The sequence below is a fragment of the Pungitius pungitius genome, chromosome 9 (genome assembly GCF_949316345.1).
Source record: "Pungitius pungitius chromosome 9, fPunPun2.1, whole genome shotgun sequence".
Taxonomy (NCBI): Eukaryota; Metazoa; Chordata; class Actinopteri; order Perciformes; family Gasterosteidae; genus Pungitius; species Pungitius pungitius.
In genome coordinates, this window is record NC_084908.1 from 15,612,179 (window position 1) to 15,629,017 (window position 16,839).

Consider the following 16,839-nt stretch of genomic DNA (forward strand, 5'->3'; position numbering starts at 1 on the left):
TCTTCTAGTGCCATCATGAAGTCATTTTTTTTTAAACTTTTGTCTATGAACATCCTTCTATAAAAATCCGAGCAAGTCTATCACGAAAGTTCCATTCCGATGCTACTGTACTCAGCTTAGAGAGGTAAATCGTGATCGCGTTAGACGCGACTCTCACTAAAGTGCTCTGGTTGTATCATCGACGAAACTCGAACACTTCCTGATTGGCGGGCCAATCGCCTGCCTCCCAGACTTAAAGGTCCAGTGACGTAACAGCTGTGGTACCCTGTACTTCCTCGTTTGTTTTATGAGGAGAGCCGAAGCTTGACGCCCCAAAACAGGATGCATATATCCAGGTAAACACCTCATTTGATTTTCGATCATCTTGCAGTGTAACGACACTGTTTTACTGACAATTTAGACATCGTTTGACGAGTGGATTTCTTTGGATTTAGCTATCACACTGACAGTCGGCGTCTCTGTAGCTTGCTAAGGTTAAATAGGGAACTATGAACTAGTATGGCCGATGTGGATCAGCAACGTCTGATTTGGCTACGTTATTTTTCTTAATGGGTTAGTGTCAGTTAGGTGCTTTGGGATATTTAGTTTCTCCTGCATACTGTGATTTTAATGTATTCATATCGCAGGCCACTCCTCTTCACTATCTGCCCATCGGCAAGCTAACGTAACCTTTAACGCACGTCAGTACAGATCCTGGACCTGTGCACCACCTAAGATACAGATCACACTGAGACACAGATTTTTAATTTGTATTTTTATATATTTTCATTCTGCTTTCCTCTGTTCATGTCTTTTCAGTCTCCTAATTAGTTTTCCCTTATAACGTACATTCCAATTTGTTTATTGCCCGTGGCTAAGCCGGTCAGTAACATGCATGCATGTAACGCATGTGGACTGACAGTGAGGCAAGACTGCATGGAGCTGCATAAGCAGGGATTACGCTGAGTTTATTTAAATGCACTGCCCCCTCTCCTGTGATACAGCTTACACCATTCCCAAACAATCACACTTCCAAAACCATAGTTTACTCATTAGGTGTTCTCACATGGAGCACATTTTTTTCCTAATTAAGAAAGATGAAATTAATACCTTATTTTTTTCCCCAGGGTTGGACTTTATATGAAGAGGAGAAAGCGGGGCTGCTAAGTATTTTGTGATCTTCCTCCATCTGGCCGTCCCTCGCGCCGCCTCTTTTAGCTTGGTGCTCATCCCCTCTTTCTTCGTCGACATGCTCTGTTGGGGAAATGCAAAGGACGGACAGCTGGGTATCGGTATTGACAGGAGCCCCATGTTTGAGCCGAGAAACTGTCACGTGTTCAGTGGCAAGGGACTGAAAGAAGTAGCTTGTGGAGGGCAACACTCAATGTTCCTGCTGCACGATGGCAGTGTGTACACATGTGGTTCTAACAGCTGTGGACAGCTGGGCCACAGCAAACCAGGGACTTCCCCAGGTAAGCTTTCCTCGCAAACAGCATATTCCGTGACCTTTGGATTTATCATTGCATGCTCTAGACTGTTGCACCACACTCCTTGGTTAGAAGATGTTCATTTTAAAACGTATTCAACTAAAACACGTATCACATAACTGGTGGGACTAGAGTATAATAGAGGAGAACAACTAAGTATTTGAGCAAAATGCAAAGTAAACTGCACAGAGTGTTGTTTTTTTTCTCAGAGGGTTTCGTTACCATTTCTTGGAGATGTGAGAGACTCGAGGCTTGTGAAGTGATCGCAGACAGTTGTGGGATTGTGTTTGCGTCATTTGGGAGGAAGTTAGTGGTACTTTGTCTCGGCATCAGTGTGAAGCTTTAACAACGATGAATAAATGCAAGAATCATTGGAACTTCAGCAAATGTGTGTGTATATATATATATATATATATATATATATATATACCTATTCAAAAAAGTATTTCATGAAGAAAATTAAATCTTTAAGGTAAAGTGGAATCTGTAGCTTCCCACGGGTTAGTTTTGTGATGAATTGTGATCATTGTGGTCATCAAACTGCTGACGCTCTTCCTCCTCCTCTCAACAGAGCTTGTGGGAGCTCTGGATACACAGATTATAACAATGGTGTCGAGTGGTCAGTCCCATTCAATGGCCGTGAACGAGGAGGGTCAAGTGTTTGCATGGGGAGCTGGAGAAGAGGGCCAGCTCGGCCTCGGGACTGCGGAGGCGACCGTTCGAATCCCGCGGTGAGTGAGTGAGTGAGTGAGTAGATCATCGTGGAGGAAACGTAACATATAAATGACTTAAATGAGGGGATTGGAGGTTTAAACACGTAAAGCGTTAGCGCTGGGTTCAATTCGTAGCGACCCATACATCTGAAACGGTAATGCCATCAACCGATCACGTTCCCAGGAAATAATGATGTACAAATGAATAACTACTTGTTAATTTTCAGACTATTAGAGACTCGTCTGATAGCTACGAGAAATTTCCCTGAAAATAATAACTGACTTGTTCGTGAGGTGGCTTGCTCTTGGACATGTGACTCTGGCAGCATCTGATTGACTAACAGACATTTTTATTTTCCCTCAGGTTGGTCAAAAGGCTGTGTGAGCAGCGGATCGCTCAAGTAATGTGTGGGAACCAGCACTGCATTGCACTTTCTAGAGGTTCGCAAGACTAGAGAGATGTTTGCACACTCTCGATGTGTCCTTTCATCCACCACACGTGTACCTGTACTTTGAGTAATCGGCCCTAGATGAAGAGAAACTTATTTTTTCCTCCTCTGTCCCCCCCCAGATGGCCAGCTGTTCACGTGGGGCCAGAACACCAGCGGCCAGCTCGGCCTGGGCAAAGGAGAGCCCAGCAAGCTGTTCCCTCACCCACTGAAGTCTCTGTCGGGTATTCCTCTGGCACAGATAACCGCCGGGGGAGACCACAGCTTTGCTCTCTCCTTGTCGGGGGCTGTGTTCGGTTGGGGCAAGAACAGAGCTGGACAGCTTGGTCTCAACGATGAACAAGGTAATAATGAGCTGGATAGAAGAAAAAAAAAAAAAAAGGCAGTGAAGTCCCAGATGTGCGACGCTCGATGCAGACGGAGAAGTGGCGCCGCTCATTTGTAGATCCATCGAACCGCGTAGGACCATGTGACCTTTTTGATTGTTTGTGCTTCCTTTCTCAGATCGAGCGGTCCCGTGTCATATCAAATTTTTGAGATCTCAAAAAGTTTGTTATATCAGCTGTGGAAATGAACATACAGCAGCCCTCACAAAGGTACGCGAAAGGACAGAAAAAAAACCCAAGAGCCCTTCAAAGTGGAATTATAATACCATGAGGGTACCAAATGCTGAGTTATCAATGAGAGTATACCTGCTTTATTGTAACTACTACCACTACTCCCAACTAAATCTAAATCTTATTCCACCCAGACTGTCTAAATCTAAAGAATCTCATCACGCAATCCCAGAGCAAACCGTATTTTCCTTTTGAGTAACTGCATCACTATGCCGAAAATCTCTGAGTTCTGTGTCGTGTCTCCGGCAGGACGGAGGCTTGTTTACATTTGGCGAGGGCTCGTGGGGTCAGCTGGGTCACGGCTCCACCAATAATGAACTTCTACCCAGGCGAGTGCTGGAGCTCATGGGCTCCGAGGTGTCCCAGATCACCTGTGGCAGGTAGGGTCTCTGCCGTTAAAGAATCTTTTGGCGAAGCCCAAACGGCGTTGATTAAGCCCCATGGTCGTTATTCCCCAACTTCTGCCAGGCGCCACACGTTGGCCTTCGTGCCGTCTTCTGAAGTGGTGTATGCATTTGGTTGCAACAGCCATGGGCAGCTGGGCACGGGACTACTGGGAGATGCCAGGAGCCCGTGTCCAGTGAAGGCCAGTTTCCTGACTGGAAGTTCTCACAGAACAGGTGAGCAGAAGACTTGCACAGTCTTTTTTCATCATGTTAATGCGTTTGTTGATGATTTAATGTAGTGGACATCTGTGTAAACTATTTTAGAAAGATTCAATGTAGAAATTTTGTTGGAAATTATTTTTTGTATAATAAAAAAAAGCAAGAAATACAACTACACTCTGTAACTATTTGATTAACTGTAATGGAATGTTGGCCAGTGAATTATTTTCTTTGTTTCTCTTTCCTTACTGTTTTTTCAGGATCAAAACAATGTACAGTGACCAAAATAATCTGTGGTGGAGACCATAGCTTCTTATTGTACTCCAATGACCAGGTAGGTTATTTAATTGTTAGTTACCTTCCTAGCCTATTTGTTTCCTGAATAATAACTGTTATTTTATTTGCATTAGTTGACTTCCAATCCGTCTAAATCTGTTAGACTTTTCCATGTTGATTGCTGTTATTTAATTCAAAACATAATTTTTAAAACATAATTCGTGGAAGTATTTTTACTGCACATATACTTGTTAACTAAAGTAACAAAACACAATGAATTGTGTCATGCAAAGAGGAAATAAAGTGTCTTAAGTTTTTCTGTCTGGTCAATGTATTTCGGCTTCCATTCAGCACTAAAACCACAACCCAAACTGTAATCTAATCATAAATATAACACAAACAATTTAAAACTATGTGGCTCAATCATCATCATCACAATAATAGGATTTATTTTATATATGTTTAATTTCACCACATGGTGGCAATAATGTGCACTATAAGCAGTTCGTTGTCAACAAGCCTGACTGTCTATGTAGTAATTGTATGTTATGAATATCTAGCAAATTTGGACTAAAACTGTGACCTATTTGTTCTATCTTATAGAGGGAAAGAGACACGATAGACAAAAGCCCCAAATCCAACAATCGGCCAAATGTTTGTACTGTTATGTGGTTTCTGTTTCTCTTCCTCTCTGCAGAGTTCCGTCCCCGCAGAAGACTTCAGAGTCATTGGTGTCAGTAAATCAGTCTCCCCCATCAATTGTGAAAGAATAAATTCATGGAGGTTAAAGCTGATGTACAACACAGATTCCACTGTCACAAAGTCAGTTCAATAATCAATATTTGATAAATATTTTTTGTTTTTTTTGTAATGATTTATGTTGAATCAATTGTATTATGACTTCTCTCACAACCAGACTCTGTTTTATGTTTTGTGTGCTCAGTGACATTATAATTCAACTCTCCTCTACGGCTTGTTGGAACGCCAGCTTTTTGGACCAAAGGTACGTTAAAAGCCACGTGCACAACTCTAATGCTGTATTCAACCAACTTGAGAGGCCCTGGAAAAGAGTTAAAAATAAATAAATACTACGTCAAAAAAAGTTTTGGGGGATGTTAGAGGTCTAGAATGATTACAGGTCATTTTATTAAGATTTATTTTTTAATAAAAATATTTGGCTTGAATTGTAGCAATAATAAATGAATAAATATAACGAACATGCATTCGAGCACGGGCAGCTAAGCAGATTAAGTTTGCTTAAAGTGTTGTTCGGGACCCAAAACCCCCCCCAATAATTCTTGTTTGAAGCGTAGCCGTTTCCCATTTATTTGGATTATGTTTGAGCCCCAGAATTGCTCTACTTCTTTTTTTTTTTTTCAGCTCACAGGATTCTCAAAATGAAAGTACTGTAGGGCAGGGCTCATTCTCGGCGTACTATCTTTTCTTGTTTGGCATCCAGTCTCCACTAGATCAGATCTGATGTATTTGCGTTACGACAAAACACATCCCGTGTTGTATTCAAATGGAGGCTTACACTGTAAATAGCCGCTATCCTTCACGCTGGCGGGGTTCTGTTGGCTTTGGGCCTCGCTCTGCGCTCCCTATCCTCGGCATCCCCGAGGCCGAAGAGGACATCTACTTAGGGATGGACTTTGATACCTCTTTAGGCCGCGTGTTCACCTAAACGTCTGCGCTTTAATCCAAAGTAACGGGAATTTTTTTTTAGCACCGAGGCTTCGCCTCATCGTCCAAGAATCCGAGGTCAGACCTCCGTTTGTCCCGTTGGTCGTCACCGACGTCGTCATGAATAGCTGACACATAATCATACGTTTTGTCTGCTTTCTCAGTGACGACACACACTTCAAAACCAACCCCAAGATCTCGGGCATCGATCTCAACTCGGTCAGAAAGCTGTTCGACACGCTCAGCAAACCGGCGTTCTCTGGACTTCTGGAGCAGGTATTGACTAGAAGTGCTTTTAAGAATTGCTCTTATTTCTCTTTTCTGCTCTGCTGAGCCACCGCTTCAAATGATTTAAGTTTTGTTGTTGAGCAAATACTCAAACTAGCTCCATGGTCTGGTTTCTGTCATCTGGGATAGAAACACAGGGCTGGATTACTGGCTTGTGGAAACGAGACTGTACATTCTGAAATGCACATTGGGCGTGTTTTGATAGTACACAAAGTTCCCCTCCTACTCATGCGGCAAGCTGCAGGATTGAGTCCTAACCTCTAGCATCGGCTCCGTAATGACACGTTTGGGGTTCATCGTGCTCCTCAACCCAACATCAGGCTCAGGCCACATCCAAACTACAAGCCTCTTCCTACATTTAGTGACGGATCATTTCCATTCCAGCTGTTTTGGAATTCAAAAATTCACCTTTTTCAGATTTCTGCTTTCCTTAATGATACTTTCAAACAAATCATAATAAAGTACATTACAAACATTGCGGCTCATTCCTGTGGAATTAAAAGCTGATTGACAATCTGTTAAACCGGTCCTTCCTTGTTCTGTGTCTGACTCTCCATTTAGGCCACCAAGAGTTTTGAGAGTCTGTTGATCCCTCAGCTGCCGCGCTCCCCTCCCGACGTGGAAGCCATGAGGATCTACCTCATCTTGTCCGAGTACCCGGGCCTGTTTGACTCCAAGAACTACATCCGCCTCACTATCCCCCTGGCGATGGCCATCCTCCGGCTTGACGCCAACCCCAGCAAAGTATTGGGTATCCTCTAACTTTTTCTTCTATTTTTTTTTTTTTTTTTGCTTTACATTGAGCCCACAGCATCACTGCGCTTCTCATCCACCGTGCGTCGGCTTCTTCATCCGCTGTTGTTTCTCCGTCCCTGCAGACAACTGGTGGTGCTTCGTTGACGACCGCCTGTTCACCAGGATGGTCGACATGTACAAGAGCATCGTGGTGTTTATGCTAACGGGAGGCAGGACGCTGCTCGTACCGGTTTTCTACGAGAACTATTTCGTCGCCACTCTAAGGCTGCTGGAGAAACTCCACAAGGTATCCATCCGCCTCCTGTGAACCAGCGCTATCCCGTAGCTCGTTGGTGGTTGAGTTAAACCGTCGCTGTTCCGTGTCACCAGGTAAACTTAAAGGCCCGCCACGTGGAGTACAACCGCTTTTATATCCCCGACATCACCAGCCTGGTGGACATCCAGGAAGACTACCTCAAATGGTTTCTGAATAAAGCTGACATTGTGAGTACTGATAATATTTCTCTTCCTTGTTGCTTAAGCTACACGAACACGCACGGACTCGTGCCATCTTTAGTCTTTGCAGAGACTGTGAGGAATTTCATCTTTCCTCCTGCTGTGAATCCGTTTTCTCCGTCTAATAAGTGTCTTAGTTGGCGGACAAGCCCCCCCCCCCGACCACTTTGACGATGGATGGATGTAGTTTCATCTCATAAAAGCTGCTTGTCTTTTCCTTTTGTTACTTCAAATCAGGTCAAATGACTTTGCATTCTCTCATTTTTGTTTTCCAGAAAATATCATCCTCCCCTTCAGAGGTACCTGATTTTCTTTCTTTTTTTTAACATATAATTTCTACCTTAATATAATATACCTTTTTCTTTAAATGTATATGAGACTAAGTATAATTCCTAATTTGTGTTGCAGGGGGACTTTCCCTCAGTGAACCTATGTGCCTACCCGTTCATACTGAACGCACGAGCCAAGACGACCATGTTGCAAACGGACGCTGAACTGCAGATGCAGGTACCACCACCAGACGTGGTCCTACTGCTTCGTTCGACCGTTTTTCGACCCATTCGAGTTTGACTCTCTCTCCTCTCGCCTTTTCCCACCTCAACCTGTGACCGGGCACCCAGATAGCAGTGAGCGGCGCGAACCTCCACAACGTCTTCATGCTGCTCACGCTGGAGCCCCAATTCGCCAGGAACCCTTACTTGGTTTTGCATGTGCGCAGGGACCATTTAGTAAGCGACACGCTGCGAGAGCTCACCATGTACTCTGACGTGGACCTCAAGAAACCACTCAAGGTGAGAGCTACGTCCGAGCTTTTGAAGGCCACTGCAGTTCTGTGATTTTTTTTTTTTTTTTTTTTTTGATGTGATCTTCTCCTCCCTGCATCCTCCCAGGTGATCTTTGACGGAGAGGAGGCCGTTGATGCAGGTGGAGTGACAAAGGAGTTCTTCCTGCTGCTGTTGAAGGAGCTGATGGATCCTGTGTACGGGATGTTCACTCATTACAAAGAGTCCAACCTGCTGTGGTTCTCAGACAAAGTAGGTTTACACCTGTCCAAACAGGGATGTTTGTGTTATGCTGTTTTGTTGTCCTATTTTGCCCTATTTAAACCTAAATAGATGGATTATTTTCAATTAGACCTTATGGAACTTAAGGCCGAGAAATTGAGGCCAGTGAAAAATACATATAAAGACAAACACTACTTGTGTATTAACACTTAAAAAGGAATCTTAACTTGAGCATTTTAAATGGAATGAATTACTGCCAATCGTCAAACGACTTCCACTTGTGTGTCTCCAGTGTTTTGTCGAGCAGAACTGGTTTCACCTGATCGGGATCATCTGCGGTCTGGCCATCTACAACTCCACTGTGGTGGACCTCCACTTCCCCCTGGTCCTCTACAAGAAGCTGCTCAACGTGTCGCCGACCCTGGATGACTTCAAGGAGCTGTCCCCCACCGAGGCCAGGTGACTGACGTCCGAGCGTTACACGTGAGGGGAAGCGGTGAAGGACACTTTTAGGTTCCTCCGACGTTGGAGACCACTCCGCACAAGTTGTCTTGATTGGGCCCACATGTTGAGTCAGGTCAAGGCATTAGTTTTGTTGTTCATTGTGTACACACTTCTATCACCTGTCTCACACTGAGAAAAGAGATAATGGTTTCAGCGTGATTTCAACATTTCCTGTGGGTTTATTAGCTAATTTGTCCCCACTCTGTATTTCAACAGACAATTTCCGTGTGATCCAATCAGCTGATCCTAAGTTTTCCTTTTTAAAATCAAACTGGGACAGATTTAAACCTAAAGTAATGAACTGGTGAACTGGTGAACGAATGAACGATTTAGGAAATGAAAAGTCCTCAGCTTTACATGATGACGATATGCATGGAGAAGTTATTTTTCGTATGAAACGTACTGATGACTTTCTTGGTGAACGTTTTTTTTTTTTTTTTTTTAATAATTGTGATTCTGACTTTTTCATGTTTTATTTTACATCCCACAAATAAGAATATTAGATTGTGTCTGTCCTCCACTCGCACAACGGTGTGTGGTGATGGTGTTGTTTCTCTGGGACATTATCTTCTCTTAATCCTTCTGCAGGAGTCTACAGCATCTTCTAGACTATGACGGAGGTGATGTGGAGGAGACGTTTCTGCTCAACTTTGCTGTAAGCCCAACTTTTCACCTTTTATCTCTTTAAGGATAAGACCTTTTCTCACATCCAACAAAACCAAATGAAAAGACAAAAACAGACAACATGCCCGTTTCTTCTCTTCTCCACCTCTGGCTGTCAGATCCACGCCGTTACATCTCTACTGAAGATGTAAATCTTTTAAAAGGCAATTTGATTTCGATCAATTTAGGATACGTGAATACTAAAAAAAGATTTTAGTGTGGCTCACTGATGCAGTTTGGTTTGTATTTTACTAACCATGCGGGAAATAGGATATATCAGGATTATATATAGAATCATAGTAACAGTCAAACGCAAGAAACATGATGTATATGCACTCACATTTTTCTTCAGATCACCAGGGAGAACTACGGGATGACAGAAGTCAAGGAACTCATTCCTGGAGGAGAAGGCGTCAGTGTGGACAAAAACAACAGGTCGGGCAGCTCTATTTTTTTCTGTTAAGGCTACGATGTCATCAGCTGCTCTTCACTGGGTAGCCCATTTTACCTCCTCTTCTTTGACGTACATTTTAACGCTCTGTTCTGTCTAAAAGACCAGCATATAAAACTCTGGAGCATTTTTAAACATACATTTTAAAACCTAACACAACTCCAAGTATTAAAAGAGTTAGAAAGCATCCGATGCAAATTAGCACAACAAATGGAGCGTACAGGACCAATTTTCATGTTTCATGTTTATCGGTCAAAGTGTGCTGCTAACGAACAAAGCGGCTCGGCAAGAAGGTTCCACGGTGATAATTGCGATCATATACATTTCTCGACAACAAACCTAGCAGAATTGATTGGAAACCAAACACCAATCACGTCGTGCTACTCGGATCCAAATAGGATTCAGACAATTCGAAACGGGTTGATGTTTTGCTTCACTCCATCAAAGTAAGACTGTACACAAATACTGTCCACACACTGGGCTATGAGTTGGATCTGTTTCTTTAAATATATATATATACACACACACACTGATGTTTGCACATCAGATCAGACCTGCAGGTGTTTCCCTTTATCAGCAAAGGACAGCAAAATCTAATCCAGGTAAACAAAGTGGTAAAATATATCTTCGTGTCAATAGTTCCATATTGACCTCAAACACAAGTCTAAAAAAAGGTGTGGACGACCCAGAGCTATGCATTATTAATTTACAAAAATCCATTTATTTATTATTAATGCATTGCTATACAATCAAATTCCGAGATTGTATTTCTGCTGGTGAAATTGCATCATATCTTAAATAATGGTCAGCTGAAACGTGTGTTCTTGTAACTATGAAAGAGATGATCTATTTTCCCTATCTGATCAACCTCTGCTGCAAGACCTCACTGAGATGTAAACACACTCTGGCTTATAATGAGTAACATCTGTTATTGTAATCACATTAACTGTAACACACACACACACACTCGTGCTCGGACACAATGGAGGAGGAAGCGAGTGTTTACAGTCACACCTTGACGTCTCGATGCATTTTTTTCCATATAAACTTAGCCGGGAGGATGCAGCTGCAGCGCAGAACAAATGAACGGCTCCGAATGTTTACTTAAGCTGTGTGTTTGTGTTTTCAGGAAGGAGTTTGTGGAGGCCTACCTGCGCTACGTGTTCTCAGCCTCTGTAAGCGAGCAGTACTCGGCCTTCTCCTCCGGCTTCCTGAAGGTGTGCGGCGGGGAGATCCTGCCGCTGTTCCAGCCGTCTGAGCTGATGGCCATGGTGGTGGGCAACAACAACTACAATTGGGAGGAGATGGAGAAGGTCAGCGTGTGGTTTGACAATGTGGGAGTGTAAACATTTGTCGCCACAAGTCCGACGGGATTCTGTTCTGCAGCTGGATTTTAAACCACTTTGTGTCCTGGTCACATCTCAAGCTTGTAGTTGTACTCGTATTGACTGGCGACTATCTTGTTGAACATGAGTTGGAAATTTGACTGTTACATCATCAGAATCTGTCACAATCCTCCCGGTATAACTGACAAAGTCTGTAGTATTTTCCACTAGCACACAGTGCCGAGGAGTAACACATGGACGATAACTTTCACACACTTCCACCTGTAGTGTTTGTTCGGCAGCTGCAGGCTTGGAGGACATGTTATTCCCCAGTGCCGAGCGGCAGCCGGGTTCTACACAGAAGCCCAGTAATAGAGAGCCGGCGCAATTAAGGCGTGTATCTTGGCCAGGGAGGATTTAGCTCATCCAGGCTGCGAAGCCAAGTAGGAGGAGAGGAGTCTTTTTGCAAAAGAAACGCACATTTTCTGCTTTGTCGGGCTTACAAAAAAAAAACGTGTGAAAGCCTCAAAAGATATTGTGCAAGAAAAATCAAGATTTATAAAAAGTTATGAATTTCGGCTTTGTGTTATGATGGAACAAGGAAAGCATTTTCTCACCAAATCTTTTCTCTCTGCAGAATGCTGTCTACAAAGGGGAATACACAGCCACCCACCCAACCGTCAGATTGTTCTGGGAAGTTTTCCACGAGTTCCCTCTGGAGAAGAAGAAACAGTTCTTGTGTAAGTATTTAATGTTGAAAGAGTCAGTTTTTTTTTTTCAAATAGCCTCAGCAAAAAGTGATGTTTTTCAGGGGATAGAGACACGATCCCCGGCTCCTTCTGTCCTCATGACAAAGTGTCTCGGGGGGGGCGGCGGTGTCGTAAATAAAAAGGCCAATTGTGCCGCTTTATTTAACATTATTTAGTATTCTAAACGCGTCTCAGAACCACTTTTTTGACTCGTCCCTCTGTGCCTTCCTGCCCTCAAGTGTTCCTGACCGGCAGCGACCGCATCCCCATCCACGGCATGGAGAGCCTGCGTATCGCCATCCAGTCCACCACGGCGGAGGAGCACTACCTGCCGGTGGCCCACACCTGCTACAACCTGCTGGACTTGCCCCGCTACCAGACCAAAGAGACCCTGCGCCGCCGCCTCACTCGGGCCGTGGAGCAGTACGAGGGCTTCAGCCTGGTCTGAGCAGGAGGAGGCGAGCAACCGCTTTAATGCACTTTAACAGCAATAAGGGGGGGGCGGGGGGGAGGGGGGGGACTTCAGGAGACGGGAAGGTCAGTCTCTTTTACATGCCCTCACTAGATTGTTGAACATAGTAAATCTCGAAGGTCTATCTGTGCACATGCAGAGTGTTATTGTTTTTATTGCTTTGGGCGGTTTCTCAACCTTTTGCACACCATTCGGAAGCTATTTTTAAATATGGAGTCCAATAAGTCTCAATATGGAAAAAATGCTCCCATATTTTGTGTTTTTTTATATAAGAATTTCCATCAATATAAGAAAGTGTTCAGTAGTTGATAGTCACTGGTTTGCTACTTTTGTTAGAGAAAACTTTACCACCCTTTATTAGCTCCGGGTGACATTTGTGATTTTGCAATGAGTGCTGCAGTGACGCAGACTAACTGTTGCTGTCGGTATGCCAGACTCATTCAGTTGGACACACAAATATCGCCCGCCAAACAAAGTGTTGAATCGCTTCCCCTGTATTTATTAACTAGTCTGTGTGCATTCACCATCAATGAGTCTCATCCAACTCCATATTAAGTTGCATTAAGTTAATATTAATCCCATCAAATCCTACAACTTTTGGGATCAAACGGGCGAGGGCTACAGGAGGTTGAGAAGCTCCGTCTTTGGGTGTTTTTGTCTTTTTTTTTTTTTTTTTCTCCTCCCCCAAAAGTTGTGTATTTTATATTTAACTCCTTAAATTCTATTTTCTACCTTTTTAAAGAACTATGTTATTACTTTGAGACAATGAACTTGCTTTTTGTTACTTTTACTTCAACAAATAGAATGGCTATTTTTTTTGACAAATTATAATTTAAGTAAATATGTATGTAAATCGTACTTTGAATATAATCGTTACCTATAATCTTGTTAATGGGAGAGTATTCGGCGAGCAGAAGGGTGGCGGATGACATGTTGTGTGAATATTATTTGCAATCCCTTTGGTTTGAGCTGTGGATCACGGAGCAGCCGACTTGATCTTAACCTGCATTCAACAGCGTTGCCTTCTACAACAAAACCTACATGAAAAGCTGACTTTCAAAGTTATTTTTTTAGTGGTTGTTGTCTTGTGTGCATGCTCTTGAATGAAAGCAAAAACTGGAATGTCATTTTAAGAAATGTGATATTTTGGGGAAATACACTTATTAGCTTTCTTGCAGAGAGTTAGATGAGAATATCGAACCCATTTTACAGCACTCGGGCAGGTTGGCTTAGCTCAAAGGCTAATTGTAACCGCTCTTTTTACAGGACTAAGCTAACGGGGCTTAGCTAACACGGCTAAGCTAACATTTACTCTGAACCCAAAAGCGAATAAACGTCCGAAAATTTCACTTGATGGTACATTCAGAATCACTAAAATGTATAAATCGTGATTAGTTTGTTGCAGATAATTCAATTGTGATATTTTTGCAGGACGACAATATATGCAAGTGTGGGCAAATAACCTAAATAAAGATTTGAGTCAGTTGTTTGTATCACATGGCTTTGCCCTCATGCCGCGTTTATCCTTACAATCAAACATGTTATTCCAAACGGCTGTTTAATCAGGTTGCATTGGTGGGAAGTTTGTGAAATAGTTTATATTCAATACTACGGTGTCAGTGATTCCAGACAATAAATTACTTTTTCTGTCCCAACTATCCGGTCACACTGATCTTTTCTGCAGTAAAGAGAAACAGCCCAGAAAAGCTCTTATGCTGCTGAAGATCTGAAACACTTTGCGCTGTGCTGCATGTACACACATGTTAAGATAGTATTTGTTTATAGCTCATTTATCCTGCAGGGTTTTGCAGGCCTTTTTACTTTTCTTGCTCCTTTAATGTGCTACAGAAAACATTAATCTTATCTTGACATTCATCAATAATGAAAGTTATCTATTTGTCCAGCATTAAAATTGTTAAATACGGCAAACTTTTTTTCTCAACTCAAACATCTCAACAGTTATACACTGAGGAAAGCCACACAGCGGGGAACTCTTAAAAATATGATTTAATTCATATTATATACAAAATACAATTTATGTACTAAAATGTACACACTTAAAATTCATTAAGCCTTGCCAGTGTTTACATTCAGTAAACGAAATTCACACTGATAAATCATCCATTTTGGAGAAAGAAAGGGAAAATGTACTCGCTCACAGAAATGTAAACATACAAAAGGTGATCCATATTTACAAAAGCTCTAAAGGAAGATGAGAAGGAAAAACACACCGCTGTAAAAAAGATTTCAGCTTTTGAGTCACCTCACAAACATCCAAGTCTATGAATGGGAGCAAAAACAACAGATTTCAAGACAAATAGCTTATTTGACACGAGGTAAATAGAGAAAACGCAGAAGATATACAGTTAAATGTTTAAGTACCAGTGATCACAAAAATAATTTGTAAGTAAAAGTAGTTGTTTTATTGAGATTGAGCTATTTTGGTTAGTAGTTTGTACTCTGAGTCTTTGGGTTGTATTACAGAAACCACTTATTTTAGTGAGCAAATACTTTAAGACAAGAAACAACGGATTGTTTTGTATATTACATGATGGTCAAAACAGGAATAGAGAAAGCTATTAACATTAACTGAATGCCGAATACGCTGATTGAAGTTATACAAATGGTAAAGTCTCCCTTACAAAAATACACAAACATCTTAATCGCAAAAATCCTTCTTTCAAAATAGCAATACATATCTATTATTTTACTTACAACGATTTTCTTTAAGACCTCTACAGCAAAGCGTCAGAAAAATAACATTTGTTTTACAATAAAAACATTCAAAAATATAGAAATAAATTATTAGCAATAAAACTGCAATTCATTATATCTGAGTGCGTCTCAAGAAACGTCCTCTTGGGAAGGAGAGGTGTTTGTTGAAGGGGGAACTTCTCAGGTGACTTTGACGCTTCAAATTGGCGACTCCCTGCCGGCTCCGGAGGGAAAACCCAGCGGAGCTCGACAGAAACGGTTTCCCCCTCGGCCAGAAACACCAGCGGCACAGATGTCCGCGCTGAGGAAAATCAAGACATTTTTCTCAAACCTGGTGGGATGCGTTTGTCCCTCTGAAGTCATTTAATAGTCTCTTTTTGTTGTTGTTGTTGTTGTTGTTGTTGTTGTCGTCGCCGTCTCAGGTCAATTTTGTGGACTCTCTTTTGCTGATGAGAACCTCCAGCAGCCGCAGTTTGGCTTTAACGTGCTTGTATTCGTTGTACTCCACTGCCAAGGGGGAGCGGTCCTCCTTCTGCACATTTCTACGGGAATAAGACGACAAACATTCAGAAAACGGGGGATGGTTCAGCAGGGCAAAGCAAACTAATCACGTCCTCTCCCCTTTTGTCAATGCAATCTTTTACCTTCCATTTTGTCTAAAGAACTGTTCCTCAAACTCTTTCAGGTTCTTGCGAAGTCTCTTCTTCTCCTCTCGGGTCTCTTGGAGTTGCTCCACGAGTTCCTGCCTGAAAGAAAAACAGATATTTAAATACCTCGGGCAAAGAATATTTCAATTTGTTAAAAGGGCATCTAAAAAAGTGGTGGAAAAATATTTCTTGGGCTAAACATTAAAAGCCGTCGCCAGGTCGTCTTTGACTCTTACGCGGTGGCGGCGTGCAGGTTGGACAGCCTCATGTCCGTCGTGTTCTTGGAGGGCGATAGTTCGTCCACGGGTGAAATGAAACCGTCGCCTTCCTCCTCCACGTGGTCCAGGAAGCCGAGCACGCCGGCGTCCGCCGGCGCCGTCACGCTGAACTGCGTCTTTGCGTCTCCCTCGTCCTCCGAGCCGTCCTCCTCCTCCTGCAGGGGAAAGAAAAAAAGGGGGGGGGGGTTCAACCAGGGCGGCCGCAGGACGTGGAGACCGAGTCGTGCTGTGGCATTACAGTTTTTCTCCATTGGTTTGGCTCATTTTTTGAAACAGAAATGACATTCTCAAAACAACATGGACAAACCTGCAAACAACTTAGCAATTTCTCAATACAGAATTGAATATCTCATTCATTTGGTTAAATTGTAAATGTCTAAGTACATGTCTCAATGTCTCAGTACATCTTTGCAAATGATTAAGTTCATGTAGCCTACGTTTAGCACAATTTCCAAGTGAATAGATCTTGTTGATCTAAACTGATTGTTGATTCTCAGTCTAATTGTTTTTCGCTCCAAAACGTCTCAGCGTATTTTCATTGTATAAGTCATGCACAATAGTCTGTTCAATTGTCAAAATTACTCAAGAACATAATACCATGAATAACATTTGATAAATTCACAGTATTACAACAATTGACAGTCAGGTGAAACTAGAACTTTATTTTATCTATTCTTTGACCG

At 42.4% G+C, this 16,839-nt stretch overlaps 2 protein-coding genes across 7 annotated transcripts in view; one reads left to right on the forward strand and one right to left on the reverse strand.

The window, feature by feature from the left end:
• The first annotated feature begins 217 nt into the window (after positions 1 to 217).
• herc3 (HECT and RLD domain containing E3 ubiquitin protein ligase 3) lies at positions 218 to 14,376 on the forward strand. The gene is made up of 25 exons (XM_037471125.2): positions 218 to 335; positions 1,107 to 1,451; positions 2,038 to 2,197; positions 2,544 to 2,620; positions 2,751 to 2,972; positions 3,133 to 3,224; positions 3,495 to 3,625; positions 3,714 to 3,865; positions 4,111 to 4,184; positions 4,824 to 4,948; positions 5,070 to 5,129; positions 5,974 to 6,085; positions 6,659 to 6,848; positions 6,976 to 7,139; positions 7,223 to 7,336; positions 7,624 to 7,647; positions 7,757 to 7,855; positions 7,969 to 8,139; positions 8,239 to 8,382; positions 8,645 to 8,811; positions 9,445 to 9,511; positions 9,872 to 9,954; positions 11,100 to 11,283; positions 11,933 to 12,035; positions 12,284 to 14,376. The coding sequence occupies exons 2-25, from the start codon at positions 1,229 to 1,231 to the stop codon at positions 12,490 to 12,492; spliced, it is 3,147 nt and encodes a 1,048-aa protein (XP_037327022.1). The 5' UTR covers positions 218 to 335; positions 1,107 to 1,228; the 3' UTR covers positions 12,493 to 14,376.
• Positions 14,377 to 14,504: 128 nt separating this feature from the next.
• fam13a (family with sequence similarity 13 member A) overlaps positions 14,505 to 16,839 on the reverse strand; it is a 38,860-nt gene continuing 36,525 nt past the window's right edge. For 5 of the 6 annotated variants that reach the window (XM_037471118.2, XM_037471121.2, XM_037471122.2 and 2 more), the window contains 3 exons: positions 16,115 to 16,311; positions 15,876 to 15,977; positions 14,505 to 15,773 (listed from right to left, as the gene is read on the reverse strand). In XM_037471118.2, coding sequence (XP_037327015.2) covers positions 15,650 to 15,773; positions 15,876 to 15,977; positions 16,115 to 16,311 — 423 coding nt within the window. In that variant the 3' untranslated portion in view covers positions 14,505 to 15,649. The other variant, XM_062564421.1, reaches the window with a different exon arrangement.

Coding starts and splice junctions, on each gene's coding strand:
- herc3 (XM_037471125.2), top strand. CDS start 1,229: ATGCTCTGTTGGGGAAATGCAAAGGACGGACAGCTGGGTATCGGTATT. Junction 3,225..3,494: donor ATACAGCAGCCCTCACAAAG/GTACGCGAAAGG, acceptor TGTCTCCGGCAG/GACGGAGGCTTGTTTACATT. Junction 4,949..5,069: donor ACAGATTCCACTGTCACAAA/GTCAGTTCAATA, acceptor TTGTGTGCTCAG/TGACATTATAATTCAACTCT.